At 44.2% G+C, this 27,181-nt stretch overlaps 1 protein-coding gene across 11 annotated transcripts in view; it reads right to left on the reverse strand.

The window, feature by feature from the left end:
• DOCK3 (dedicator of cytokinesis 3) overlaps nt 1-27,181 on the reverse strand; it is a 340,630-nt gene that overhangs the window by 159,994 nt on the left and 153,455 nt on the right. For all 11 annotated transcript variants that reach the window (XM_060240011.1, XM_060240010.1, XM_060240016.1 and 8 more), the window contains exons 15-17: nt 22,299-22,423; nt 18,568-18,730; nt 9,623-9,729 (exon numbers count right to left, since the gene is read on the reverse strand). In XM_060240011.1, the coding sequence (XP_060095994.1) occupies nt 9,623-9,729; nt 18,568-18,730; nt 22,299-22,423 (395 nt within the window). The remainder of the gene's footprint in view (nt 1-9,622; nt 9,730-18,567; nt 18,731-22,298; nt 22,424-27,181) is intronic.

Below are 27,181 nucleotides of genomic sequence, written 5' to 3' on the forward strand. Positions count from 1 at the left end.
GGTCCTTACGGAAAGGTTGTGTACGATTCAGATAGAAGGCTAACGCCCTTCTGACATCCAGAGAATGTAGTGATCGCTGCCCTTGGTCTGATGGGTTAGGGAAAAACGTTGGTAGCGAGGTGGAAGTAGACAGATGAAACTTGGAGACAACTTTAGGGAGGAATGTAGGGTCCGGTCGTAAGACAACCTTGTCCCTATGGAAGATGGTGTAGGGAGGGTCATGTCGGAAGGCACATAAGTCACTTGCCCGCTTACCAGAGGTAAGGGCTATTAGTAATGCTGTCTTCCAGGAAAGAAGGTTGAGCTGTATTGTCGCCATGGGTTCAAAGGGTGTCTTCATTAGACAGGAAAGAACAAGAGATAAACTCCACGTTGGAACAAACGGTTTAACAGGTGGATGTAGGTGCAGCATTCCCTTGAGGAAGGATTTGGATAAGGGGTGAGAAAAAACCGTCTTGCCATCAATGGTGTCATGGAATGCCGAGATGGCAGAGAGGTGTACTTTAAGCGAAGAGTAGCACAGGCCTGATTTTTGCAGGGATAAGAGATAATCTAGAATCAGGTTTAGAGGTGTTGATTCTGGTCTTAGCTGATAGGGTGCGACGAAGGAGCAAAAGCGCTTCCATTTGCGTTGGTAGGAAAGTCTGGTGGAAGGCTTTCTTGCGTTGAGAAGGATATTGGTTACCTCGGTGGAGAGGCAGGCGAGTGTATTCTCCAGGCAGTGAGGGCCAGAACCCGAGGGTTGTGATGAAGTACCTGGCCGTTTGCCTGCGACAGGAGATCTCCCACGATCGGAAGGCGGCGGTAAGTGTGTTGTGACATTTGCAGAAGTCTGGTGAACCACGGTTGCCATGGCCACCACGGTGCGATAAGGATGCAGTCCGTGCCATCCCGTGCGACCTTTGTCAACACCCGTGTCAGTAGGGGGGTTGGAGGAAAAATGTAGTGAAGGGGACCTCTCCAGAGATGTAGGAAGGCATCGTTGCCCTTCCTGCAGTAGAAGCGATGACATTTGGCATTGTCCCTGGAGGCAAAGACGTCCACTTTGGGAGTGCCGAAGCACGTGAAGATCCGACGAAGGTAGGTCAGATTGATGGACCATTCGTGGTCGTCTATGCGTAGCCTGCTTAGTGAGTCGGCCAGAACATTCTCTACACCTGGGAGGTGGATGGCAGTCATATGGATGTTGTGTTTGATACACCATTCCCAGAGCAGTATGGCTATGCGGCACAGTCGAAGAGATCTGGTGCCTCCCTGCTTGTTTACATAGAAGACTGTTGCCATATTGTCTGTGGAGATCTGGATGTGGCGACCCCCGATGAGAGGGAGGAAAGATTGGAGAGCTCTGTGTACAGCAATCAGTTCTAAACAGTTTATGTGCCAGGTCCTTTCCTGAGGAGTCCAGAGACCTCTGACAGTCTTGCCTTCTAAGTGGGCTCCCCATCCCCACATGGAGGCATCTGTTGTCACGGTAGCCGTTGGAGTAGTTGGTAGGAACGGCATGCCCTCGAGGAGGTTGTCGAGGACGGTCCACCAAGTGAGAGAAGGAAGGACTCTCCTGGGAACGGTGAGCAGGGTGCTCTGAGGTTGCACATGAGGACGGTAGGCACGTACAAACCAGAGCTGAAGTGGTCTCATTCGTAGCCTGGCGAAGAGTAGGACTGCTGTAGTAGCGGCCATCAGGCCTAGAAGGCGTTGGATAGTTAGGGCCGATTGGATAGGTTGTAGCTGGACCAGCCTGGCAAGGCTGATGATTGTCAGAGCGCGGTCCTCTGGGAGGAAGGCACGGTGTATAGAGGTGCGGAGATGGGCCCCTATGAAGTTGAGATGCTGAGTGGGGGTGAAGTGCGATTTGGTGACATTCACCCTCAAGCCTAGAGAAGACAGGAGGAGAAGTGCTGCGTGGAGATTGGACTCGAGCTGATTTGGTGTTGGTGCAATGAGGAGCCAGTCGTCTATGTAAGGGAAGACTGTGATGTTTCGAATCCGTAGAGCAGCTGCCACCACCGCCATGCACTTGGTGAAAACCCTGGGTGCAGTGGAGAGGCCGAATGGTAGGGAAACATACTGGTAATGATGTTGGCCCATCGCAAACCGGAGATATCTCCGATGTTGAGGTCGGATTGTTACATGGAAGTAAGCATCCTGAAGATCTAGGGAAGCCATCCAGGAATTCTTTGGAATCAAGGGCAAGATGGACTGCAGCGAGATCATTCTGAATTTCCTGTACTCGATGAATTTGTTTAGCTTCCGAAGATCTAGAATAGGACGCTTGCCTCCATCCCTCTTGGGGACCAGGAAGTACCTTGAGTAGAACCCCGTTCCCCGATGTTGGGGGGGAACAGGCTCTATGGCCCTTTTCTGGAGCAAGTCCAGAATCTCCTGATGGAGGTGATGGGATGGGGGGGTAGTGACAAAGTAGTGGTGGCGAGGTAGTGAAGCGAACTCGATTGCGTACCCCAGGCGTACGATGGTGAGGACCCAGGAGTCGGTCGTAATTGAGCTCCAAGTCCTGTAGAATGGGGAGAGACGCGTGGGGTAGGGCGACTGAATGGGGAAGTCAAAGAGACTGCTTGGTAGGGAGGGATGATTTTTTGGTCTGCTGAGAGCGCTGTCTTTGTTGGAAAGAAGGCTTTTGTTGTGCAGGTCTTCTTTTCCAGTATTCAGTCTGCTTAGGAGAACGTTGGCGTCTTTGGAAAGATGGTTTCCAAGGTTGTTTGCGAATGAACGGTTGTGAAGCTGGTTGGGATACTCCTAGGCGCTTGGCCCTTTTACGACCGTCGTCAACGGAAGACAAGACCTCATCAGTGGAGGCATGAAAGAGGCCCAGGCCGTCGAAGGGAAGATCCTCTATCTTCTGCTTGATGTCGGGTTGCAGATTAGTGGATCTAAGCCAAGCGTGACGACGCAAGGCAACTGAGGAGGCGAAGACGCGGGAGGAACAGGAGACCGCATGGCGAATTGAATTGATTTGTTGTTTGGAGACCCTGGAGAGTTCAGAAACCAGGGTTGAGGCTGTTCTCTGAGAGGAATCAGGAAGCGAGGATATGAGTGGTGTAAATTGGTTCGCCAGATTAAAGGTATAAGCAGCGAAGTATGCTAGGTAGTTGTTAAGCTTCGAGTTGGTGGAAGCTAGAGTAAAGATTTTTCTTGCCAAAGTGTCTAATTTTCTTCCCTCACGATCCGGAGGCGTGGGATGTCTGGAGGGTTTGGTCTTCATGGCCGAATGAACAATAATAGAGTTCGGAGCGGGATGTGAGGCTAGGAACTTAGCATCGGGGGCATGGACGCGATAGAGGGAGTCCAGCCTCTTTGAAGTGGGGGGTACTGAGGCAGGTTTGTCCCAGGCCTCCTGAAGACCCTCCAAGTGCACCGGTAGCATTGGAAGCAAGGACCCGGGCGGAAAGTCGGACTGCACCAAGTCATGTACCATGTCCGACACCTTGGGGGAGTCCGCCTGGAGCGGTATTTTCAGTGCCTCAGCCATCGAAGTAATTAGGTTGAGGTACGCCTTGGATGCATCCGAAGGAGAGAGCCGGAGCTGTTGTGCAGGATCGGAAGGAAGAGATGGAGAGTGGTCTTCCGAATCCGAAGAGGCTGGGGACTCTCTGCCCGAGGAGGAGGCTGCCGTGGAGGGAGAGGGTGGAGGAATGATCGGTTCCGAGATGGGAGCTGTAGGCTCCGAGGTCTTGGAAGGGGACCGAAGTCGAGAATCCGGGGCCACGGATACAGTGGCAGAAGCAGTACGAGATTTAGCCACGTCTCGGTACCAAGGGAGCTCCCGGCATTGACGCGAGGGGCCAGCCTCTTGTTCCGATGATAGGAGGCGGTTAAGGAGTCTGGGTGAGTACTCGAAATGACTTCGAGGGTCACGAAGTCGAGAGGGGCGGTCAAAATGGAGTTGAGGTGAGTCTTCGCGTCGAGTTGGGCGCGCGTAACGAGGCCGAGGCGAGCCTCCATAGCGGATCCGTGGAGTAGCGGCATCACGATGGAAGTAAGGGTCGGACTCCTGGTATCTATGATGGACGTCCCAATCGGAGTACGAACCGGAATGGTGGCGAGATCGGCCTTGTCTCGGTGAAGGCGATCTGGAGAAAGGAGAGTATTCATATCGCCGTCTGGAGTAGTAATCTTGTTGCTCAAAATAGACGGAGGAACCGGAGTCGTGGCGGCTACGCGGAGAGCGTGATCGGATTCTAATCCGGTGGGAGGAGACTTGAGTTGCCGATTCACGGTACAGCGGGGAAACCGCAACATCTTGGAAGGAATCAGGTCGTAGAGATGGGCGTAGGTAGGCCTGTGTCGGGTCGGTGGTGCGGTCGGGTTCAAGGATCTCTGAAGGTACCACGCTGTGGACGGAGGGCGACCGAGACCGAATTGGAATCACCTCCACAGCCGTGGAGGTGTGAGGTGTAAGCCGAGGCATGTCGGTGATGACATCTACAGGAGTCGACAATTCGGGCGGCAGGAGTGGTTGAGCTGAACTCGATTGAGCAGTCGAAGCCATGGAGGTCGAGGCCGTAGTGTCACGGGGCTTTATGGGCGCCGAGTCTGCCGATTCGGAATGGCGAGCCGATTCGGAATGGTGAGGTTTCTTAGGCGCCGAATCCGAATGTCGAGGCTTCTTAGGCGCCGACTCCGATTCGGAATGACGCAGTTTTTTCGAAGACTTATGGCCAGTTTCGGCGTGCTTCGAAGGTCGTTTCCCGGACTTGTGCGTCTTTTGAGACTGAGGCGCGGCCGGGGAAGCCGAATCTCCCGCTCGAAGTGGGGGAGGCGGCAAGTCGGAAGTGGGCATAGCCCGCAAGGACCGTTCTAAGAGGAAAGCCTGTAGTCGTGCAGCGCGGTTTTTGCGTGCCTGCTTGCCGAAGTTCGCACAATACGGGCAAGCGTCGACTCGATGGCCTTCCCCGAGGCAGAAAAGGCAGTGACTGTGGCCGTCTGTGGTGGGGATTTTAGCTCCACAGTGCCTACACTTTTTGAAAGTAACTTTCCCTTCCATACGCTCCGGACGGTGTGGGGGGGGAAGGGAAGGGGGAAGGGTTGGAAAAGGAAGAGAAAAGCGCAGAAACGGTGTATTTTCTTTTTTTTTTTTTTAGGACGAATAAAGGGGGAAAAGAAAGCGATACCAAACGAAGTAGAGAGCGAAGTCCAAGGAGAAGACGAGCTAAGGAAGAGCGCAGCGAGGAAGGTGTTGTCCGGGCGGCGGAAAGGAAGAAACTGAGTGGAATGGGCGCTCCCCCCCCCGCTCCAGGCATGCGCAGTCGCTGCCTGCTCCCCAGAGCGGGAGGGGAGCACGCCAAAAGCGCTATAGGCGAGCTATTGGAACTCCGAGGAATGGATTCATTGCCTGCGGCAAGACCCATGTGTGGGACTGCACAGAGACCACGAAGAAGATCAACATGAAGTCATCAAGAGTGACACCTGAGGACTTTAGAGCGGCTGAGACAAAGTAACTTCTTTCAGAAATCTCTTCACTGATGGGCCTGGAGAGTAGTGCACCGATAACTGATGAAAGTATGGAATCTTTTATACCCCATATTGGCCCAAATTTTAGAGACCTCTGATGATTTTAAGGTGCTTTTTTTTTGCTTGATAATTCTCATCCGGAAATAACTGAATTAGTAGCAAAGGTTTTTTTTACAGAGCTATGGTTACTCGTCCTGATAAGTAGTACTATGTATCAGGTTTCACTATGTGGCTACTTTGTTTTTATCTTGTAATCCTAATTTTATTCCGTATGGATTTTGCACTCTCTTAATCTGTAACCTGGCTGACCCTCTATTTTATATGCCAATACAGGTTTGTGTGTGATGAAAGTATGGTGCTCAGAGCAGCCACCTGGCAACAGAGAGTGCTTGCTCTTAGACCCTGAGATACTCTATCCTGTAGGAAGGTCAATACCTGAGGAAGATCCTGAAATACCTGGTTGTAGGTATTTCACCATTTGACAAAAGCCTTCCAAGAACTGTTGTAAATTCTAGAAGTGGAGCTTCTCTGGGCCACCATCATAGTCTGAATGACCTGATCAGAGAACCCCTGTGTGATCAGCGCTTGCCACTCAATCTACATTCTGTCAGATGAAGCCAAGCTGCGTATGGATGACAGATGGGACCCCAGGTTAGCATACTGGGCAACAGAGGTTGAACTGATGATTTCAGAAGGCTGGAAAACTAAGGTCTCCTGGGCCAGAATGGGGCCTGGCCAATTAACTCTGCCTCCTGTTTCATTTTGTTCAGAACCTTTGGAATTAAAGGTATGAGGGGGAAAGCATAAGGAAGGCCCAATGGCCAAGGGGACATCAGAGCATCCACTTGTTCTGCTTGCTGACATTGGCGTCTTGAGAAAATGGGTGTCTTGGCATTAGTTGGGGAGGCAAAGAGATCTGTGCATGATAGGACAGAATATAAAACCAGGAACTGGAATGTTTCCTGGCTGAGGGACCACTTACCCTGGTCCAGCCTGGAGTGGTGAACTGAAGTGGCTCTGCCTTGCTCCTTGACCTTTCGGGCACACCCAGATGGTTGGTAGGAAACAAAGCACAGCAAACTTTGTGCTTGCCCATGGAAAAATACTGAGGACAGTAAACATGGTTATCTGGTCTCTGCTCTCGAGCACATCACATGCCTTGACCAAACAGCTTTGTACAGCTCAGTTATCCACCTCAGACAGTGACTCGTGATTATCTGATATTACTCAATAAAATGCTGGGGAAGACCCCAGCAGCTCAGCTCATGCTGCGGCCTGAAGACTGGCTCTCGAGTTGTTCTTTGCTTCAGTGAGCCAATCTTCTTGAACATTTGCCATGTTGCTGATGTGTTCTACTCTGAGAGAGGCTAGATATTGTTCTGCATGAGGATAGTTGACTCCTGCTGCAGCTTCTTTGCTTTGGCACCTCTCTGGTGGTTCACATGTGCCTTAGCCGTACCATTGTCTGTCTGTATACATATGATCAATTGAGACAAATGGTCTTTGAAGTGGAAAAGTACCAAATGAATTACATGCAGTTCCAAAAGAATGATACTGAAGGAAACTTCTTGATGGGACCAGGTCCCCTGCAAGTGGCCCAGTGTGCAATGGGTTCCCCAAACCATCAGGCTGGCATCTATTGTGATCTATAGGTCTGTCGTCACTTGGAAGGGTTTGCCTACAAACAAGTGTTTCTTGATTGGCCACCAAAGAAGGTCCTTCCTGAGATGCCAACCGATGCTGACTCTGATATGCTTTCGGAGAGCTAGGAGTCTTTGATATGTCAATCACAACCACTTAAGTACCCAAGCATGTGCCCAGGCCCAAGGGACTGTCTCAATAGCTGCAATCTTGTAATCTAGCAGATGTCCTAGGCAGGGCCGTCATGTGGGGTTCTGCCGCCTGAGGCAGAACCCCAACGTGCACCCCACCCCCGAAAACTTTTTGCACTGTGAAGCATGATGACGTCACACAGAGGTGACGTCAAAAGCGCTGTTGTTTCTGGGCACTGAGAGGCCAGGCAAGTTCCTCTGACCCCTCAGCACCCAGAAACAATGCAGAGCTTTCAGTCCTGAAAAAGGGGAGAGGGGTGAGGTGCATGTAAGAAAAAAAAATAACTTGACGCATGATGCAGACAATGGCCAACATTGTCCCGAATCAGGAACTCTTCTCTTTTCTCCCCCGCCCTTCCTTCCAACTCCATAACTTCAAAGTGACTTTAAGTGCCGGTTCATCAGTCACTCCCCCTCCCCCACCTTTGTCCACCTGCCTTGTAAATAATGGTTTGGAGATTGGCTAATTAAGGCGCATTAATCACTGCTCAAAAGGGGATAAATCAAAAGCCTTGCTCGGAATTGGCAACTCTTTCCCTGCCCCCCCCCCCTACATTTCTGAAAGGAGGAGCATGGCGGGGCTCTCTCCGCAGTAGGACAGACAGGCGCGCTCTCAAGCGCCACCACCGCCAACTCTCTCCCCAGCCCTAAGAGGGCGATTTTTAAGTAGGTGGGTTTAGGAAGGAGAGAGGGAGGGAAGGAAAAGAAGAAACAGAAAGGAAAAAAGAAGGGATCAAAGACTTTGCAAGAAGATAGAAGGAAGGAAGATTCAGATATGTTATTTGACACCTTCCAATTTGCATTCAGGTTTTCCCCTTCAACACCTTATTTCTACAGTCTGTTATCTACAGTCCAGATACGAAATCTTTTGCTGTTGTTGTTGTGAAGTGCGATCCCCCCCAAGCCCACTTGATGCAATCTTCCTGTGGGAGACCCCGAGCAAGGCCAATGAGAGTTGCTGAGGGGGACTTTTTGGATGCAGCCAGCCTGGCCCTGGAGGAGCGAGCCGGCCAGCCGGTCTGCTTCAGCCTGTGACAGCCTGGGGGCTCAGTACAATCCAGCCTGGGGGAGGGCAGGAGGCGGTTGTCCCCCCTAGTGGGGGACATGGGAGTGGAAGCAGAGGTCTCCCCCTTCCTTCCAAGTCCCACCCCCCACACGACATCAAGGGTTTTTTGAAGGCTGCCTCTCTGGTTAGTTTAGGATCGCCCTGGCCCTTCCACATCCCTGCCCCTGAGAGACCCTCTCCTCCCCACAGCCTCCAGTGGGCCAGCCATACCGTCATGCAGCAAATCCTCCGGGCACCCCAACCCCTCTGAACAGCGCAGCCTTCCTCTCCCCCACCCCCTTTGCTTCCCCTCTTTTTTAAAATATCTTTTTGCCCAAGACCTTATAATTAATTTTAAGTTACTCGATGCACCGTATCACTAAAACCAGGCTGGGGAACATGGGGGCATCGAAAAAGAAGGGATGGGAGACTTGTGGGGTGGGCATCGATTTGCATAAAGCTTTGTCTTTTGCGCCTGTAGAGCTGCCAAGGGTTAGAACACTAACAACGCGCCCCCTAAGGGCCGAAGCCCCAGGCAATTGCCAAATGTTGCCTAATGGACATGCCGGCTCTGATCCTAGGATCATCAAGTCAATTGATCTCACACAGTGAACCTGTTTTGCAGACTGAACGATCTTTTCTGCTCTGTTTACTGGAAGAAACTCTCCAGGAGCTCTGCCACAGCAGAATGACTGGGCAAGGGGATTTGCAGGAATTTCCTATTCTGCTGCCTGGGAATCACCTCCCCCAACTCTCCTTTGGAGGAGATCCCATGGTCAGAGATCTTAGCTGCAGACATCACTGTGACTGAAGCAGTGGGCAAAAGACAAACAGCCTTGGGGAAGATAAAGCCAGAAGAACAAAGTTGGCTTGTTTTTTAAACAAAGGGAAAGGCACACACATGGAAACAGGAAAACAAAGTACAACCAAAGAAGCTCCTTAAAAATAAAAATTTTCTTGTGAGCTCTCTAAATCCACTGATCTCTCATGCAGAGGCAGGAAAAAGACTGAGGGTGGACTCTTCCTTCCCCCGATGATGGAAAATGCAATATGTTTCCTGGCTCCAGGTGATTGTGGGAAGAAGAACCAAATAGTATCACAGAGTCCTCCTCCCCTCAAGGGATAACAAATGGTCCATTCAGGTACTTGTTTTCTGACATTGTGATGTGAGCCATTACACATCTACTCATGCACAATTACAGCAAAGTATGGAACAAATTGATGGCAGGTCATGAGTAGTGATAAACTATATATGAGTAATAATGAATGTTGGTACCTTATAAACATAAAGCTCATGAATATCATCTGAAAGAGTAGTCCCATCATCCCGCATTAATGGTGTAAAAGCAAAACCAAAAAGCTTCTTTTCTCCTTTATCTTTTGCTGAAATAAAAATTTACATACTTGCATGATTAATGGGAAGACTGATTTTAGCATGTCTCTCTCAATTATAAAAAATGCAGAAAACCCTTTCTTGATTCCTGGTTTGCAATGTCCTAATTCAGACTGTGGTTTTCACTGTCATAAAACATTTTAGATCTTTTATTACATGCTACAGCTATAGATTTATATCCTGGAATGTAGACTGAGCAAAACAATTATAAAACAGTAGTTAATTTCTAGTGGTGATGCTGTGTTCCGGAGGTTCTAAACCCTTCCACTGAAATCCCCAGGTAATTCTCATAGCCTGGCTCATTAATGATTTCAGCAACTCCCCTAAATCACAGTTCAGCACTCTAACATATACCTGATTCTTTATGGCATATTCAGTTTTGAGGAATTTCCCCCACCCCAGTCAGTCAAGAATATTTTGTTGTTGTTGTTCTTTATGGGCAATGGCATATCTATCCTATTTTCTACCCAGGGCAGATAATTTTTAATACCCCCCCCCCTTTATTTAATTTTTGCTTTTGCCATCAAGGCTCAGATGACTTATGGCAACCCCGCAGGGTTTTCAAGGCAAGGGATGTTCAGAAGTGGTTGCCTGCCTCTACATCGGTTCTGCTTAACCTATGAGACCTGACAAGATCAGGGAGGTTGAGGCCATCCATGCCCCTTCTCTATAGGACAAAATCATGAAATAACTGTGAAATAGAACAAATAATAATAATGGCCAGAAAATAGATTCAAGAGGGTAGCTGTGTTGGTCTGAAGCAGCAAAACAAAGTTTGGTCTTATAGATGCCACTGGACCCAAACTTTGTGTTCAATGGCCAGAAAAGAAATGTAGATAGTGAAAAAATTATTGTATTTAACTTCACATATATATAATCATGCCAGAAAAGAAATAAATCAAATTCCAACATGCTATTCCATCACAAGAGCCAGTGGGGTATAGTGTTTAAGGTACTAGGCTAGGATCTGAGAAATCCAGGTTTGAATCCCCACTCATGCCATGGAACTCATTGGGTAACCTTGAGTCAGTCACATTGCTCTCAGCCTAGCCCCGACCTGGATAACCACAAGATAATCTGATCTCATCAGATCTCAGAAGCTAAATAGGGCCAACATGGAGACAGGCAATGGCAAACCACCTCCAAATGTCTCTTGCCTTAAAAAACCTACAGGGTTGCCATAATTCAACTGTGACCTTATGGGGAAAAATCCATTGTACCACTCATATTCTAAGCAGGCATTTGGGAGGGCTTCTGTTCTCCATTTTGAATCCCAAGAGATGACCCTCTTAAATATCTACAAGGCATTTTTGAGAGCCAGGAGTCTGCCTGTGTATTAACTTTTACTAACTAACACTAGCCAAAACATCACAAAATGGTGATTATAAGCCTCAGCAGACTGGATGTTAAGAAACACAATGTGCTTCAAAGACGGTGCTCCCTTCCTCCATTGTTTCCAAAGGAAACCAGAGAATCTTCACAGTAGAAACTGAAGAGGGGGCATTTTTGCAAGCGCAGCAGAACCAGTGCAATGTACTTAGTACCCAGCATAATATTAACAAATAATAATATATATTTATACTCCTCTTAAATACATTTTGTTATCAAACAGTATAGGGATGAGAAAGTCTTGAGAGCAAGAAGTGAAAATAAAGGAGAGGATACAGAAAAATTAAGTGAAGGAAGACAGAAATGAATGAGAAACATGTGGAAAAGAGGAACAGGAATTAAGAGAGGGAAAGGTTGCTTTATCTTGCTGCAACACTCTTAACTACTGCTTTGCAAGATCTGGCTGAGCTGGGTGCAAGAAAAGGGAGAGAGAAAGGCTAGGCTATTGGAGCAAATGACCTGCAGGCTGGCAACTACCATCAAAGCTATCAGTACAATCTGTTAAGGAAGTTTGCTTGAGTCCTGGATAAAAGGGAAGCCTAATTAATCCTAGAGCTTTCTGCTCATTTGTGGTTTTGGAATAAGGTGCCATCAGTATGCTGATATTATCCAAAACACCTAGGGATGTTATAGAATCTCTGAACTAATGTCCAACTGCTGTAGCTGAGTGGCTAAACGTAAACAAGCTGAAACTGAATCCTGCAAAATGAAGTTAATGGTGATTGTGAAGGCTAATTCTGTGAAAGATATGGGGTTTTGAATAGGTCAAACTGTTTCTTGACTTGTTCAAGTGCCTGGGGTGATTTTGTATCCAACTTTATTGTTGAAGTAAGCTAATGCAGCAACAACAACAAAAAATGGAGTTCTAGTAACAACTCTGTGTTCCAGAGGGCATTCTTGTAGAGCAGGGGTGGGGAACGTCAGGCCCGAGGGCTATTTGTGGCCCTCGATATCATTTGATCTGGCCCTTGGGGACTGCTAGGCTGAGTCAAGCCACGTGGTGGCCTCCCTGGGGCCCAGCTGGCTGGCAAGGATCATGCGGACGAACGGTACTGTGCAGCAGTGAAGGACTGCTGCTGGGGTATGTGAGTGCCTTTAAAGGTGTGTTGGGAGCTGCTGCAGTTTCCACATGAAGGGAGGGATGGCAGCAGTGGGGGGTGGGAGCCAGCTACTACCAGTTCAATTTGCACGTGATTATCCCAGATAGTGTGGCCTAATATGCTAATGAGCGTGTGACCTAATATGCTAATATTAGGGGATGTGGTCTAATATGCCTGGACCTAGGCATTTGCTTAGGGTGACGGGCTGTGTGTGTGTGTGTGCCAGTTTTACTGAGAAACTTTGCTGTCATATTTTGTTATCTTCTTGCTACTGACTGAATAGTATTGTTTTATTTAAAAATTCTTTGCTGTTATATTCAGTTATTATCTTTGCTGTTATATTCAGTTATTTAAATGTTATCACATTTTGTAATTACTTACTGATTGACTGAACAGTTCTATAGCAATTGCAATCCACCTTCCATCCCAGTAATGAAGGTTGACTATGAATGAAAATAAACAAACAAACAAAGCTATGTCTTGCAAATCAGGGCCAACAGAACAAAATGGAGAAATGCCAGGTGATAGATGATTGATTTTTTATTTTACAAAGTCCCTACACGTTTTGCCATACGAGCTTTGTCAGGGGAATCAGAGCATTCACCTAGTGCTCTTAAATTCTTGTTCCAGCACTAGGTGAATGCTCTGATTCCCTAATGAAAGCTGCATGGCAAAATGAGCAAGGACTTAATTTAATGTTAGACTTGTTCAAGCGAGGAGCTCCTCCTTGGTCTCTCTCAGAGTACATGCTCTTGATAAGGTCCAGTCTAAATTCCTCTGTAATATTTTACAGTTACTCCTAGGTGTTCCAAATGCTCCCCTATGTCTTGAAACGGGTCAATGAGAACAGAAGATAGAATACCTGCGTATCAGTGGCTTAAGATCTATACTACTAATAAAAAAAGCCTTTTTCCTCTAATCATTCAAGATCCTCATTACCCAAGATGGATGCATAACATTAAGTTCAACCTAGAAAGAATGGGACTCTTGCCTGAGGATCTTTTGGCACAAAGCAGTGCCCAGGTGAAAAGTACCATCAAACAAAGGGTTAGTGACAAAGAGTAAGAATGAGATCTAATACAAGCTCCTTCTTTCCTTGCCCCTATTGATTCTAAATATATACTGAATATGGCCAAATATCTTACTTATTTGTATGTTCCATCTTATAGAACTTTTACTTTGGCTTGTTGTGTGGTTATCCCCTCAAGAGTTATAGATGGGAAATATAGGAAGATTCCATATGAAAACCGATGTTGTTCATGTTCTGTTGGAGAAATCGAACATCTGTATGTTCTTTCGTACAGATCAAGTTTATAGGGATAAGTTTATTTCCCTATTTCTAGACAGATCCAGTGGATGTAGGTGAGAGACTTCTAATTAATAAAAATCCAGGCAAGCAGCCAAATTCTGCTTCCACTTGGTAAAATCTCACAATATGAACTATGATCATGAGCATGTATAGTTTTTTACTGGTATGACTCAAAATCATTTTATATGTATTGGATATTTTAGACTTAACATAGATTTTGGGATTGTTATATTTTGCAAATGTTTTTAAGGTTTTATGTCTAATCATATGTTTTGTGCTAGAATTAACCTCCTCAGTTTTAATAAGATTGTATGCTTATGATTGTCTTTGACCGCAAATAAAAACATTCGTTCATTCAGAGGTTTTGATATTTGATTTTCTTTCTCCTTTTTCTTCTGGATTGGAGATCTGATGTTGCGGTCTCCCTGCAGTTGGACTGTCGAATAGTCTAAATCAGTGTTTCCCATTTTCAGGTTTGTGACCTGGTACTGGGCCACGGAAGCCTCACTACCGGATCACAAAAAAAGCCAAAGCTAGCCCCATTCCATCTCTGTGTTGTGCAGAGAGGAGCTGGGCTGCCTCTCCTTCCTTTTCCCCCACTCCCAGCGTTTGAGAGAAAAGCTGGCATCCATTGGCACTTTAGACCCATGAAGTGTTCTTCAAGGTATGAGCTTTCATGTGCCTTGCAGTATGTTCTTCTGGGGAGATTTCCCTGGGAGGCCTGGGCAGCAAAGAAGGGTGTGCGTCTGTTTTTCAGCTGGGAGAGGTGGGAAGTGGGCATTCCAGTAGCTGGTTGTTGTTTTTTACCAAATGATCCCTGGGCAGAATTTTTGCAGACTGGGGTCATCTGATAGTGAGGAAGGCTTTTTTTTTCTTTGCCTGCTCCTTCCTTCCTTCCTTCCTTCCTTCCTTCTTTTTTCTTTCTTTCCCTGCAAGTGACGCTCTGTCTGTATTCTTGGTGCTGGGGGGGGGGGAAGCAACAGTGGGAGGGCTTCTAGTGCCCTGGCCCCACTGGTGGACATTCTGCTGTTTTTTGAGCGTATGAGGGAATTTTTGGATTAGATAGTCCACTGGCCTGATCCAACATGGCTCCTCTTATGTTTATGTTCTTTCTTCCCATGTCTTTCTTTTTCTTTTCTTTTCTTTCCTTTCCTTCCATTTCATTCTTTCATTCTCTTTCTTTCCTTCCATTTTTGCTGGATGAAACTTTTCTGTTCATTATACTGTTGTTGCGGACATAGGAGCTCTGCCAATGAAAAGTTGTAGCCAGTTGTAGCCAGGTGGCCTTCTATGAGATTTCTGTGTGAGTGAGAGTAAGAGGTGTGGGGCAGAAAGAGATTATTGGAGATTACTGTGGTATATCTCAACAGCACTGGAAGAGATGGTACTATGAACTTGGCACCATTTTACTGGTCCTGCTTTTAACAGCTGTCTGACACCAAAATTAAACTCCTCCTGTAGATATTAAAAAGGATGAAAGTAGTTCACTGTCTAAGTATCTGCACAACAGGTTGTTTTTAAAGGCATGGGAAACACAGCCAGTAAAAAGCTGCAAGCCCCTCATAAATATCCTTTTTGGGATAACTGCAGAAAAGCTTGTATGAACTTTATATAACTTGAAATTAATTCATTAATTGCAGCACAATTCTCTGCTACCTTTCACAGCAATTTCCCAGTGTTTCAACCAAAGAAAAGTATGAAAAATAGCTGTCGAAAGGTTTTCTTGAAACCCAGCAAGCTTGGTTGTAGCTTGAGGCAGGGTTCCAGTAGCAGCAGCTGAAGGAAGGGCCTACTAAATGTGTCAGCATATTTTGAGGTAGAACAACTGCCAGTGCTCAGTGTGGGTGGTACACAGTGCTGGCATTCCTGATGGCAATGGCAACAGCATTCCCAGCTGCATACACTGGCCAGTGCTGTTGAGGAAGGGATGTGTAGGTGGTGCAGGCAATTGAACATGGACATTAGGAGTGCTTGCAAGCTGGAGAAGAATACACAAACAGATAGTTGCATGCAGGTGTGGGGGTGAAAAGAGGCGACTGCCCACTTTCCACCCCCATTTTGGCTCAGCATGAATTTCAGAGAGATTTTTATGAAAATGAATTTACTTCCGAAAAAGAGACAGGTTTGGGGGAGTGCCCTGGAAGTGACATCACAGGAAAAGGTGGAGTTTTGGTTCAGTGTGCCCCAGAAGTGAAATCACTTGGTCCTTGACACCACAGGAAATGACATAATTCCTGTCTCCTGGCTCCACTCCCAAATTTTAGTGGGCCACGAAGGAGGTGTAAAAATAACCGGGCCACAGGAAAGAAAGGTTTGGGAAACCCTGGTCTAAATGCTTCGAGGGGGGGGGGGGCTTCCTTTTGATTACAAACTTACTCTCAATTAGGTTCTATCCCCCCCTCCATACTTACTTTGCTCTTTTCCCTCAATTGCCAACAAAAGTAAGACAACAACAAAACAACTGAGGGGTGGAACTTAATAACAAAACTTCTGCATCTTTTAGAACACCTAAGCAAGCAGGGGCATCATTTCATACAATTTGTGATGTTAATGTGATCATTACAGCCTCAATTGTTACTTTTCTCCTTTCTATCCATTCTATTCTGTTTTGTTGTTTTAATTGGTGTTCAATTTGTTTTAAGGTTGAGACCAATAGGGAGTGGGACATCTGTTAATTTAGTTACCCATAAGAGTAGTACGTTTCAAAAGTATTGGTTTTAACTTTTAATTCCAATAATATCAATAATCTAAATGATGTATTATCTAACTAGATTAATTTCATACAGTAGACTCAAGGATAATTGAGATAGGGGCCTCTGTTTCTTTGGTAATCTGTTTGTGGATTAATATAGTACCAGGGATATGAGAAGTACAAGCTCTTTCTTTCACTCCTCTCTCCCCATCTATTCCTTTCCTTTCTTTCTATCTCTACCCTCTCTCCCCTTCCTCTCTCCACTCCCATCCTTCCTTCCATCTTGCTTTCTTTCTTAGAACTTTAATTCTAGTAGGTCTTTTGGCTCACAAGACTCTATAGCTTAGAGGGAACATTGTGCTTATTTAAATTCATTCATATTTCACCTTTGTTTCTGGGACACAAGGTGGATTGCAAGTGCTATAGAACTGTTCAGTCAAAGCTCTGATTTCCCTCGATGAAGCCTGCACAGCAAAATGTGTAGGGACTTGTAAAAAAAAATCAATAATCTATCACCTGGCATTTTTCCCTTTTTGTTCTGTTGCCCGGTGCAACCATTTTTCATAGGGAAAGTATTCCAGCCCTTTAATCATTCTAGTTGCCCTTTTCTGCACTTTTTCCTATGCAATAATATTTTTCTTGAGGTGTGGTGACCAGAATTCTACACAGTACTCCAAATGAGGCTGCACCATTGATTTATACAGGGGCATTATGATACTGGCTGATTTGTTTTCAGTTCCCTTCCTAATAATTCCCAGCATAGCACTGGCCTTTTTTATTGCAGTTGCACACTGTCGTGACATTTTCAGTGAGTTATGTGCCATGACCCCATGATCTCTCTTTTAGTCAGTGAACTGGTGAAGACTGACCAAGAGAGAGATTAGGGGGTTGTAACACTTCCCATATGAAGAAAGGTTAAAACACTTGGGTTTTTTTAGCTTGGAGAAACTTCGACTGAGGGGTGACATGATAGAGATTTACAAGATTATGCATGGGATAGAGAAGGTAGAGCAAGAAGTACTACAGGAGGTGGTGGCAGCTACAAGCATAGATAGCTTCAAGAGGGGATTAGATAAACATATGCAGCAGAGGTCCATCAGGGTTTATTAGCCACAGGGTATTGATGAAACTCTCTGTCTGGGGCAGTGATGTTCTGTATTCTTGGTGCTTGGAGGGGGCACAGTGGGAGGGATTCTAGTGTCCCAGCCCCACTGACACCTGGTTTTTGGGCCCCATGGCGCAGAAGAAGATATTGGATTTATATCCTGCCCTCCACTCCGAAGAGTCTCAGAGCGGCTCACAATCTCCTTTACCTTCCTCCCCCACAACAGACAGCCTGTGAGGTGGGTGGGGCTGGAGAGGGCTCTCACAGCAGCCGTCCTTTCAAGGACAACCTCTGCCAGAGCTATGGCTGACTCAAGGCCATGCTAGCAGGTGCAAGTGGAGGAGTGGGGAATCAAACCCGGTTCTCCCAGATAAGAGTCCGCACACTTAACCACTACACCAAACGGGCTCTCCTACACCAAACTGGCTCTCCTGTTAAAGCTGCAGTCCTGCAGTCCTAAGCTCTGCTCATGACCTGAGTTCGATCCAAAGTTGGGTTTTCAGGTAGCCGGCTCGAGGTTGATTCAGCCTTCCATCCTTCCGAGGTCGGTAAAATGAGTACCCAGCTTGCTGGGGGGAAAGTGTAGATGACTGGGGAAGGCAATGGCAAACCACCCTGTAAAAAGTCTGTCATGAAAACCGTTGTGAAACATCACCCCAGAGTCGGAAACGACTGGTGCTTGCACAGGGGACCTTTTCTTTCCTATGGTGCATAGGGAGAAGTGCTTCAGTCTTCCCTCCCAGCCAGTTTTCTGAACCTGACATGGCTCCAGGGAATCACTAGAAATTCCTAGAAATACTTGGAAATTACTGGGAAGATTTTTCTTTCCTCCCCCCCCCCCTTTGTTTCTGTATCTGGGGTAGGGGGAAGTTGGGGGCTTTTTTTGTACAGTGCTTGCAAACCACCACCACCACCCCAGCTTGGATTTGTTGTTTTCCTTGACATCAATCCTGTTGTGGTTACACTGCTACAGTGGCACTGGGTTCTGCTGGGGGTTCTGTACATTGCAGCTGGTTGTGCTGTGCTTATAAAAATGGTCATCTTGCTGAAGGTTGGTGCAGGTGGTAATGAGCAAACTGCAGCTGCTGTGCACTGAAATAGTAATGAAAACACATCCTGACAATGTGTTTGATCTGGTCCTTTGCAGGATTAGTGCAGAACAAATCTTCAAAATAAAAAAAAAACTTTATGCAAATCAGGTTCCTTGCAATCAAAGAAGTATGTTACACTCACTAGAACAATGCCTGAACTCAAAACGAAGGTGAGAACCACGGAACCTGTCTATGGGAATAGGCAGCTTGATGATTTCTCCCCAGCGAGGGCTATTACTATGATAAAGGACAAAGGAATGATATACACTTCTGCATGGCTCTCCTGAGCCCAAGCTGATACAATCCTAGGGGGAGGGAAGAAAAAGAGCACAAAATAAGAACAAAATAATATAAAACTTTACAGAAATTGCACTATAACGCTTATTGAATTCTTATATAAAGGATCCAGAAATGTTATTTTTTTATTACCACCATTCATATTTTCTGCAATTTATTGAATGATCATCCAGGGTTAGGGCTTTCTCTTGCCTTAGATCCCCCTCTTGTCTTGGATTCCCTCCCTTTACCTGACTTCTAGTTTTAGAGACCAGATGATAACATCCTGTTCATTCAAGCTTTATGTTGATTTGCTTGATTTTGGCTGTGTTTTTCTCTCTGTCTCTCACTCATGTGATCATCCATTTTCTACCCTGCCCCTACCCATCCAACAAGCCAGCTCAACTTTCCCTCTTTGACCATTCTTTTTAATTTTGTTTTCACACAGATTTGTTTGTTCATTGCCCACACATACACAGATTTCACAAATTATTTTGGGCCTGTGAACCTTCTAAATTTTGGGAGCAACTTGTTATATTTGTCTGAACACCTGAGGATTATCCCAGGTGCTCTGAATAATATAACCTAGCCCTGGATACCCATCCTTGAAGATTTTATGATTCACATGTGAGGGTCACTCATCACTATCAGCTATATGATAAATAATTAACACTCACCTGGCAAACAAAGTCAGGGATGAAATAGGATATAAAAATTACTGCATCTAGAGATGCTAGCAATAAAGGATTTAAAGAATTCATTTTAGATTGTGTTCAGCCTGAGGACCAGATAAAGAGTATATGCTAACGGAGGTGTTCAAGTAAGACATACTAAATCTTTCTTATTCCTTAACTGTTTCTTACTTCAGTTTTTGAATTAGGCAAGCAGTTTTTAAGTTATACCTATTTTCAGACATCAAAAACTTACTAATACACAATACTAAACACCTTAATATTTTGGACTCTTGAAGCACTTCCTATTCAGATCTCTTTAAGTGAAAAGGTGGCATACTTAGAACACAATGTCCTAATTCTTTAATTAGCAGTAAGAAAAAACTCTCAGGTGAATAATTAACATCCTAAATAACATAGCAACCATCTTTCTGTTGTGAATTAGTACAATGCACCAGGGCATTTTCAACATCTAACTTAAGTAATGAAAAAGGAACAAAAGTCATTTAAGTGTCATACAAGGTTCATAAATTTTCATTAGTACTATGAAATGACTAATTAAGACAAATAATAGTTTTCATGAAAAAAGTGTTCAGACAGACGCTCCTCTGTTCATTACACAACCTTCAATTCCATCTTATGTTATTCCAAAGCCCCATTGACTTAGATATCAAATACAAACACAAAAATAAATTCTTCCAGTCTTCTTAAAATCAGAAAAAACAACAGCTTTCTATGACATAAAGGCCACTGCAGCTCTATTTCTGGTAACAGCTGTTCTCATCTGAAACAGCAGTGGCATCCAAAGCAGTCTGAGGAATAGAACAAGAGTGGGGATTGATAATAGAAGTTAATAGTTGGTTTCTGTGTGTTCCTGAGCATGAAGAGTTTCAAAGGTTATACCAGTACCTCAGCATGGGCTCAGAAGAAGATAGGAAGCCAGAAAAACTGATGTAAATTGATGAACATGCTGACTCCCCCCCACCCCACAAAAAGTGAGGAGGCATGAAGCAATTGCTTGCACTAGTTGAAATTTCTGGACAGCCCTACATTGAGTACCAACTGAATGGTTATAGTTCTTCAGAGTCTCAGGCAAAGGTCCTTACCTACCAAATAACTTTTGGCTGGGGATGCAGAGGATTGAGCAAGACTATTCTGCATTGAGCAAGACTATTCTGCATTCAAACATGCTTTCTCTTTTGTGTCCATAAAGGGGCAGAAAAGTCACAAAAACTGCATCCCTGGTCACATATAGAAAAAAGAAGAGCTAAATCCAGGATCATATCCAAGCTCTGGACATGCCTATAAGATGGCATCACAACCCCATTAATCATGGGAAGTTCTCTCACCTCTAAAAGCCATGTGTTCCCCATATACCTCTTAACTGATGCCTGAATTCTGCTTTCATCTTCACCCATTCAATCACAGCTTTCAAACTGGTTCAGAACACCTCCAGATACTTAGTCAAAGTAATATAAAGCTGAATGTCATCAGCTTACTGATAACACTGAACACCAAATCTATGGATGAATTCTTCAAATGGATGTTGAAAAGCAATGGTAGATACACTGATCATTGGAGAACCCAGTATACCTCATGGCTAAGCCAACTTTCCCAGTGCCCCCATTCCTAAAAAACGTGCACAGATAAAAGTAAAACTAGTGGATAGACAGCCCAACCAGATGTTAAGACTGCTTAGCATGGCCTGCAAAATCAAAACCAGATGTTAGGACTGTTTAGTATGGTCTGCAATATCCAACTAGGCAAGAAAGAATGTGTTACTCTTCCTAGTCTTGAGATTCAAATCATTCACTAGGGCCACTAAAGTCACTTTTGTCCCCATAAAGCAGGTCAGAAGCCAGTTTTAAAAGAATCAAGGACAGATGATCATCTGAAATTGCTCTGTCACCACACATTTCACCAACTTCCTGAAAAAACAAAATGAAGGTGAAGGGTGGACGTAGAGCTAAAGCTGCCTAGAAAAAGGAAGGCCTTTTCCACAGGAGCTGGCCTCCTGTATGAAAAGGGAACTTCTTGAGAAATCACTAGTGAACAACTTAGGGATTCCCTTATCTCCTTCATCTAATGGTATGTAGAGTAGGCACAGAATCTGAAGTCAAGTTTAAAGGCCTGACTGCTTGGATTCTCTTCAGTAAGCTGTGCATGCATTATAGACCTTTGTCTAGGTTTGTTAATGTTGTCTGAGAGTTTTTAAAGTTGTGAATTGGATGTATGGTATTGGTTTTCTTGGAAATATAGTTTTATAAATATTATAGGGTTTCCTTGTTTGTAAGCTGCTCTGAGCCTGACTGGGGAAAGATGGAACATAATTGTTCCATGAAATATAAAAGTAAATCCTCCTAATCTCTTACAACAGGACTTTGGGTTTGTTTTAAATTATGACTGTATTTAATTGGATAAAGGATTGCTTATGATTGTCAGATGCAATATGTGAATCTTAAGATAACCTGTTTCAGAGGCTAAAAAGCATGACTATTTAAGGTTCAGAGACTAACAAAATTATTTCAGACAAAATCCTGTTTGACAGTGTCAAAAGACATCCAAATAGTTCTGATCACTGCAACAGCAAAACTGCAAAACAATAATGGGAATGTTGATGGAGTGGGAAAGACTGACAGCTTGTTAATATGACTTGTTGGCTCAGAGGACTTAATAGCCAAGGACTCCCTTGTTGTCAGCTGTACGTTTTTACATGCAAGAGCAACTCAGAGTTCAGGCATGTGAAAACAAATGTGTAGAAACACTTTTACACAATTTTTTCAATAGTGACAGCTCACTTTTCACATGGGAAATGTAACATATACATCATATCTAAAGCTCTACACAGAACCGGTCAAAAAAATTCAGTCCATCCATCATTAAACATCAAACAAAAACCAAAACCAAATGGACTTTGTATCTTTACCTTTAGAATCTCTCCATCTGCATAAAGAACATACATAGTGACTTCAATGTTCTTCTGGACACTTTTCCCACCTCTCTCAAAGTCCCCCTTCTCTAATGTCAGGTACAAGTCATTGCGTATATCACCTAAATAAACAAAGAGAAAAATTACATTTCAAAGAACATAATGAAAAATGTTATGCCTCTGTGAAGGTCAGTGATTTTTGTTCACAGTTTTGATGGGAATCCAACTCATTCCAAATATAAAATAAATAGTTAATAAAGATGAACATTTTAACACTACTAAATTAGATGGTTGTTAGTAATGCATTATGAAGCCTGAACTAAGTAATCTGTTATGAGATAAGGGGAAGGAAGTGGGATAATATTTTCGTATTATTCTGCTAAATTATGTGGTTTACAAACACTAAGCATTACTATTCTGGAAAAGCAATGACTTGACTAGCAACTTGTGAGAGACATTCAGCCATTCTTGATTTCTTGTAGTCAAGCCCTCATCCTGGAACACCTACCTAGCACTGCTCAAGTAACCACTCGGGGAACAGCATCAAGCGTCTCATGTGGCCGTTACTCCAAGCACAAAATAAGCAAGCCACACATGCCTCTGTGTTATTGCAGGGTGTTAGAGCAACAGCATCAGGATTCAGCATCAGTAACAGTAAAAAAATCACACTGATTGGCAGGTGACTGGGAAAGAGATTTTGGTGGACAGCTGAATAAGACTGAGTGAGCAACAGTATAAAAAAGTTAAATTATGTGGTACAGATTATAAGGGAAGAGATCAGGAGAAAAAAACTTGATGACTTTGCGGTGCTGCTATATAAAGCAATGGTGCATCTGCATTAGGCATATTGTATGTACTTGTGACCATCACGCCACAAAAAAAGTATATTGCAGAGCTACAAAGGGTGCAGAAAGGGGCAACCAAAATGATTAAGGGGTTGGATCACTCTCCCTGTAAGGAGAAGCTAAAGAGCTTGGAACATTTTGGTTTAAAAAAAGTTGACTAAGGTGTGGAGGACATGGCAAAGGTTTATAAAATTAGGTGGTGTTGAGAAAATGATAGAGGATATCCTCTCTGTCCAGTGACTCAAGGCCAGCCAGTGAACGTGATTGTCAGTTGATTGGAAGAGTAAAAAAAACCCTCACTTAACCTTAAGCTCTCTTTTCACATACCTGTTTGTAATACTAACATTAGTTTTTCTAAACTGAATGAAAATAACTTCCTACTTAGCTAGATTCCAAGCTGACTTACATATTTTGTACAGGTCACAGCAAAGTGGGGAATATGGGGAATGCTGACCCACTTTTCAATAACATTCAAAAGAGATTATTATATTCTAGAGAATCATCAGCTAAGTGCACAATGTAGCAATCTGTCATTACTGAAAAAAAAGTTTCAACACAAAATAACAGGATAGTATTACCTGGCCTACTTGCAGCAACAATCCTTTCCTACTCCAGTGCTCAAAACAACTGAAGAGTTTTAATGTGTTTATTGACTAGCAAATAAGGGAAAGCATTTGTTCCCAGACAAAAAAAACCACTGTATGACAAATTTATTTTCTTTCCTTGCATAATGCTTATAGTTGGCTTGAAGGTTTGCCAGTTGCAGTCTTTGAGAATAATACGTACAACTTCTTTGTTCTGTATAATATTCAAAGCACTGCACTTTGCTGGAATGTTGAGGACAGTTTCTTAATAGGAATTTGACATATAGGCTTGCTTCATGGCCCTCATTTCTACTGTGTAGCTCCATGAGAGACTGCTAGCCAAAAGTATCTCATGGCCAGGATGCTCCAAGTGCTAAGATCTATTAACAAAAATTTAAAAATCCTAAGTTGGCACCAAGGGGACTGTACAATGACTTTCAGATAATTTGTCTACCTTACCATACTATATGTTAATAACATTCAATGACTCATAACAAGGCAGACAGTGAATTTTAATCATTTTCCCTGTTGTTGACCATTGAAACATACTGTGAAATGTGAAGAATTAGCCTTTACATACAAAGAGTTAATAATTGGAAATTTATTTTGCCCATTACAATTCTGGGTATCTTGTTCCTAGCTGACTCTCACTTTACTGTGGTGCGGTGAAAGACAGCAAATATGTCAGCAGTCTAGTTTAACATCACACATTACAAATGTGCTTTTAAAAGGCAAAACAGCTTCAGCCCTCAATGCAAAAATAGCTGTTTTGATCCACCAAGGGAAACACATATATGGAAGCCATTTCCATGCAAGCATTCCTTGGCTGGATTGAAAAACTAACACAAACACTAAATCAAATGTGCATCAGCATTGTGAGGTACATTTAGAGACGAAGCATCCGCTGATTCAAGTTACACAGAATAGACGTGGATCGCATTTATTCCATATTGCAAAATGGATAAAAATGATCATCTCTCGAACTCCTCTGATGGAATGAATACACTGTTGTATGTGCAACAGTATCTAGAAACAGGTCACATTACTTTTTAATGTGTCTATCAGTGGAGAGAACTGACACACAAATTAGTATGCAAAATGTCACAAAACTGTAAATATAATACAGGTGTGCCATATCTTTCATAAAAAGACAGTGCTTACCTGTATATAATGTTCCTTGAATAGTTATTTGTACCTTCAGGCTATTGGGCTTTGCACCTCTGCAGATATTTGATTCAGAAACTTTCAGAAATAGCTTTTTGGCACAAAACTCATCCTTCCCCTTCAAAAGCAATCTCAGTCCAAGGGGAAAGAGTGACATATTTCCACTCAAACCTACCCCCAAGAAACTGCACCAAGTTAAAAGTACATGTTCAGGGAAGGAGGATGGGTCACCACTCAAAGAACAGGTAAGCAACTTCTCTTTCTTCTTTGTGGTCTTTGCACATCACAGTGATAGAAGAAAAGAACAGCAAACTAACTCATCTGGATGTGTACATGTACAGCTAGGAGACAAGAGCACTAAGCACAGCCCTGCTGAAGATATATCTGCTCTGGCTCTGAAATCTATGGCATAGTCTGTCATGAAAGCTGGGCCCAGATGGCTGTTCAGAAAAAGAATACCTCTGCTGAAGGCTGACGATGTGGTAAAAGCTCTTGTGATATGAACTCTGGCTGTCCCAGGAGTGCCTTATGAGCCAACTCAGCAGAATATGACAGAAGTTGTGACCCAGTGATTGAAATACTGGAAATAATCTTTTTTGTTCTTCTGGGGGGCTTGGGTAACATAAGAAGAAGTCCTGGTGTCTCTAGAGTGGTGCAGTTATGTCCAGGTAGAAGGACTATATCCTACAGGCATTAACAGACTATATACCCTCCTCCTTAGATGGGGTTAAGGAAGCAAGTGTGGAAGACAAGTTCCAATTCAGATAGAATTCAAGAGCAACTTTTGGCAGGAAAGAGAAGTTTGGGTGTAGGACTGCTTTATCAGTGGAAGTTGCAAACGAGGAGATTTTGAGCACAGAGTTCACTGGACCTCCTTGCTTAACAGTTTACAACCCCAGAATCCAACCTTGAAGGTAAGAAATCCCATCACAGGTAGCCAGAGATTCAAATGGCTTCCTTGTTAGCTGGGAGAGAATCAAAAGGTGGCTTAGTCGGTGGATGAAGCCTGGTAAAGCCATTGAAGAACTCCTTCAAACAAAGGGCTGCTTTGTTTCGCTGCCTTTATGTACTCAAGCAGCTTAAAGCTAGCAAGTTTACACCTAGCATGCATCTAGAAACCTGTTTGCAAGATATATTAGCTGTTTGCCATGAAAATAAACAAATCTGCTCACCCTGATCAAAGTTACTGAACCAAGTAAACTCAACTTTCAAGTGAAATTCATAGCATTCCAGACAGCTGGAGGAGGAAACAGGTTGAAATTAAAGATCTTATTTGGAAACTCCAGATGACTTATAGCACTGAGTGGCAAACCGAGACTTGAGGAAAGAGGAGGGTTTATGCAATGTTGCAAAGAAATGCCTATGTTACAAAGACCGACCTGAGGAAGAGCAGAATGGCCTCAAAGGCAGCTGTTCTGTGATGGGATGGAGAACCAATGGAAGGTCTGGTGCTGAACAGCATTAACTTTGTTCCAGTCTGTCCTAGAGCAAGTAAAAGACCTAGTATACTTGCTTCAGTGCACTGTGCACTGGTTTCTTCCCGTAATGCTACCTTTGGAAAGCCTTCCACAAGTGTCTTCATAGTTCCTATGGGTAGAGAGCTTTCTAGAAGCCAAAATCTCAATGAAGACTTTTGGATAGCTACGTTGCTCTATCATCTTCCTTTTGATTCCATGCAAAGTGGCAGAGCCATCCTGTATAGAGATGGAACAGAGGAACCTGTAGGAGGATATAATGGGTAATTGAGATGATCCATGGTGATCCACTGATAGCATCCAGTCTGAGAACTGGGGTCTCCTTGGCCAGTGTAGAACATTGTGGTGACTACAGCTAATGGGACCATTTGTTGGTGTCATTTACTGGGGCTTATAGCAAGTGCTTGCATCAATAGTTTAGGATGTTATGTGATGAATAGGAATGGGCATAAACCAGGAAAATGGAGGTTTGTCCCAGGTTGAAGTCCCACAAACTGGGACAAACTTCCCCCACTTTGCAAACTTGTTCATGTTTGTGAGGTTTGTGGATCTTCCCTCCCTCTTTTCTGCTGGTGGCAGCTTCCCAATGCCAACAGAATGGAAAAGGAGGGGGAAGAGAAGCCTTCTCAGTTGATTTGCTGGGTTGTGCTGCCACCACAGCATGATTCACACATGAACTGAGAAGGCATTTAAATGCCTTCCCAGTTCACTTTCTGAGTCATGCCATGAGTGAGTCAAATTAAAAGGCATTTAAATGCCTTTCCAGTTTACTTACTGAGTTGCACTTTCAGTGAGTCAACCAAAAAGGTAGC

Source organism: Heteronotia binoei, chromosome 5, assembly GCF_032191835.1.
Source record: "Heteronotia binoei isolate CCM8104 ecotype False Entrance Well chromosome 5, APGP_CSIRO_Hbin_v1, whole genome shotgun sequence".
In the NCBI taxonomy this organism is placed as follows: domain Eukaryota; kingdom Metazoa; phylum Chordata; class Lepidosauria; order Squamata; family Gekkonidae; genus Heteronotia; species Heteronotia binoei.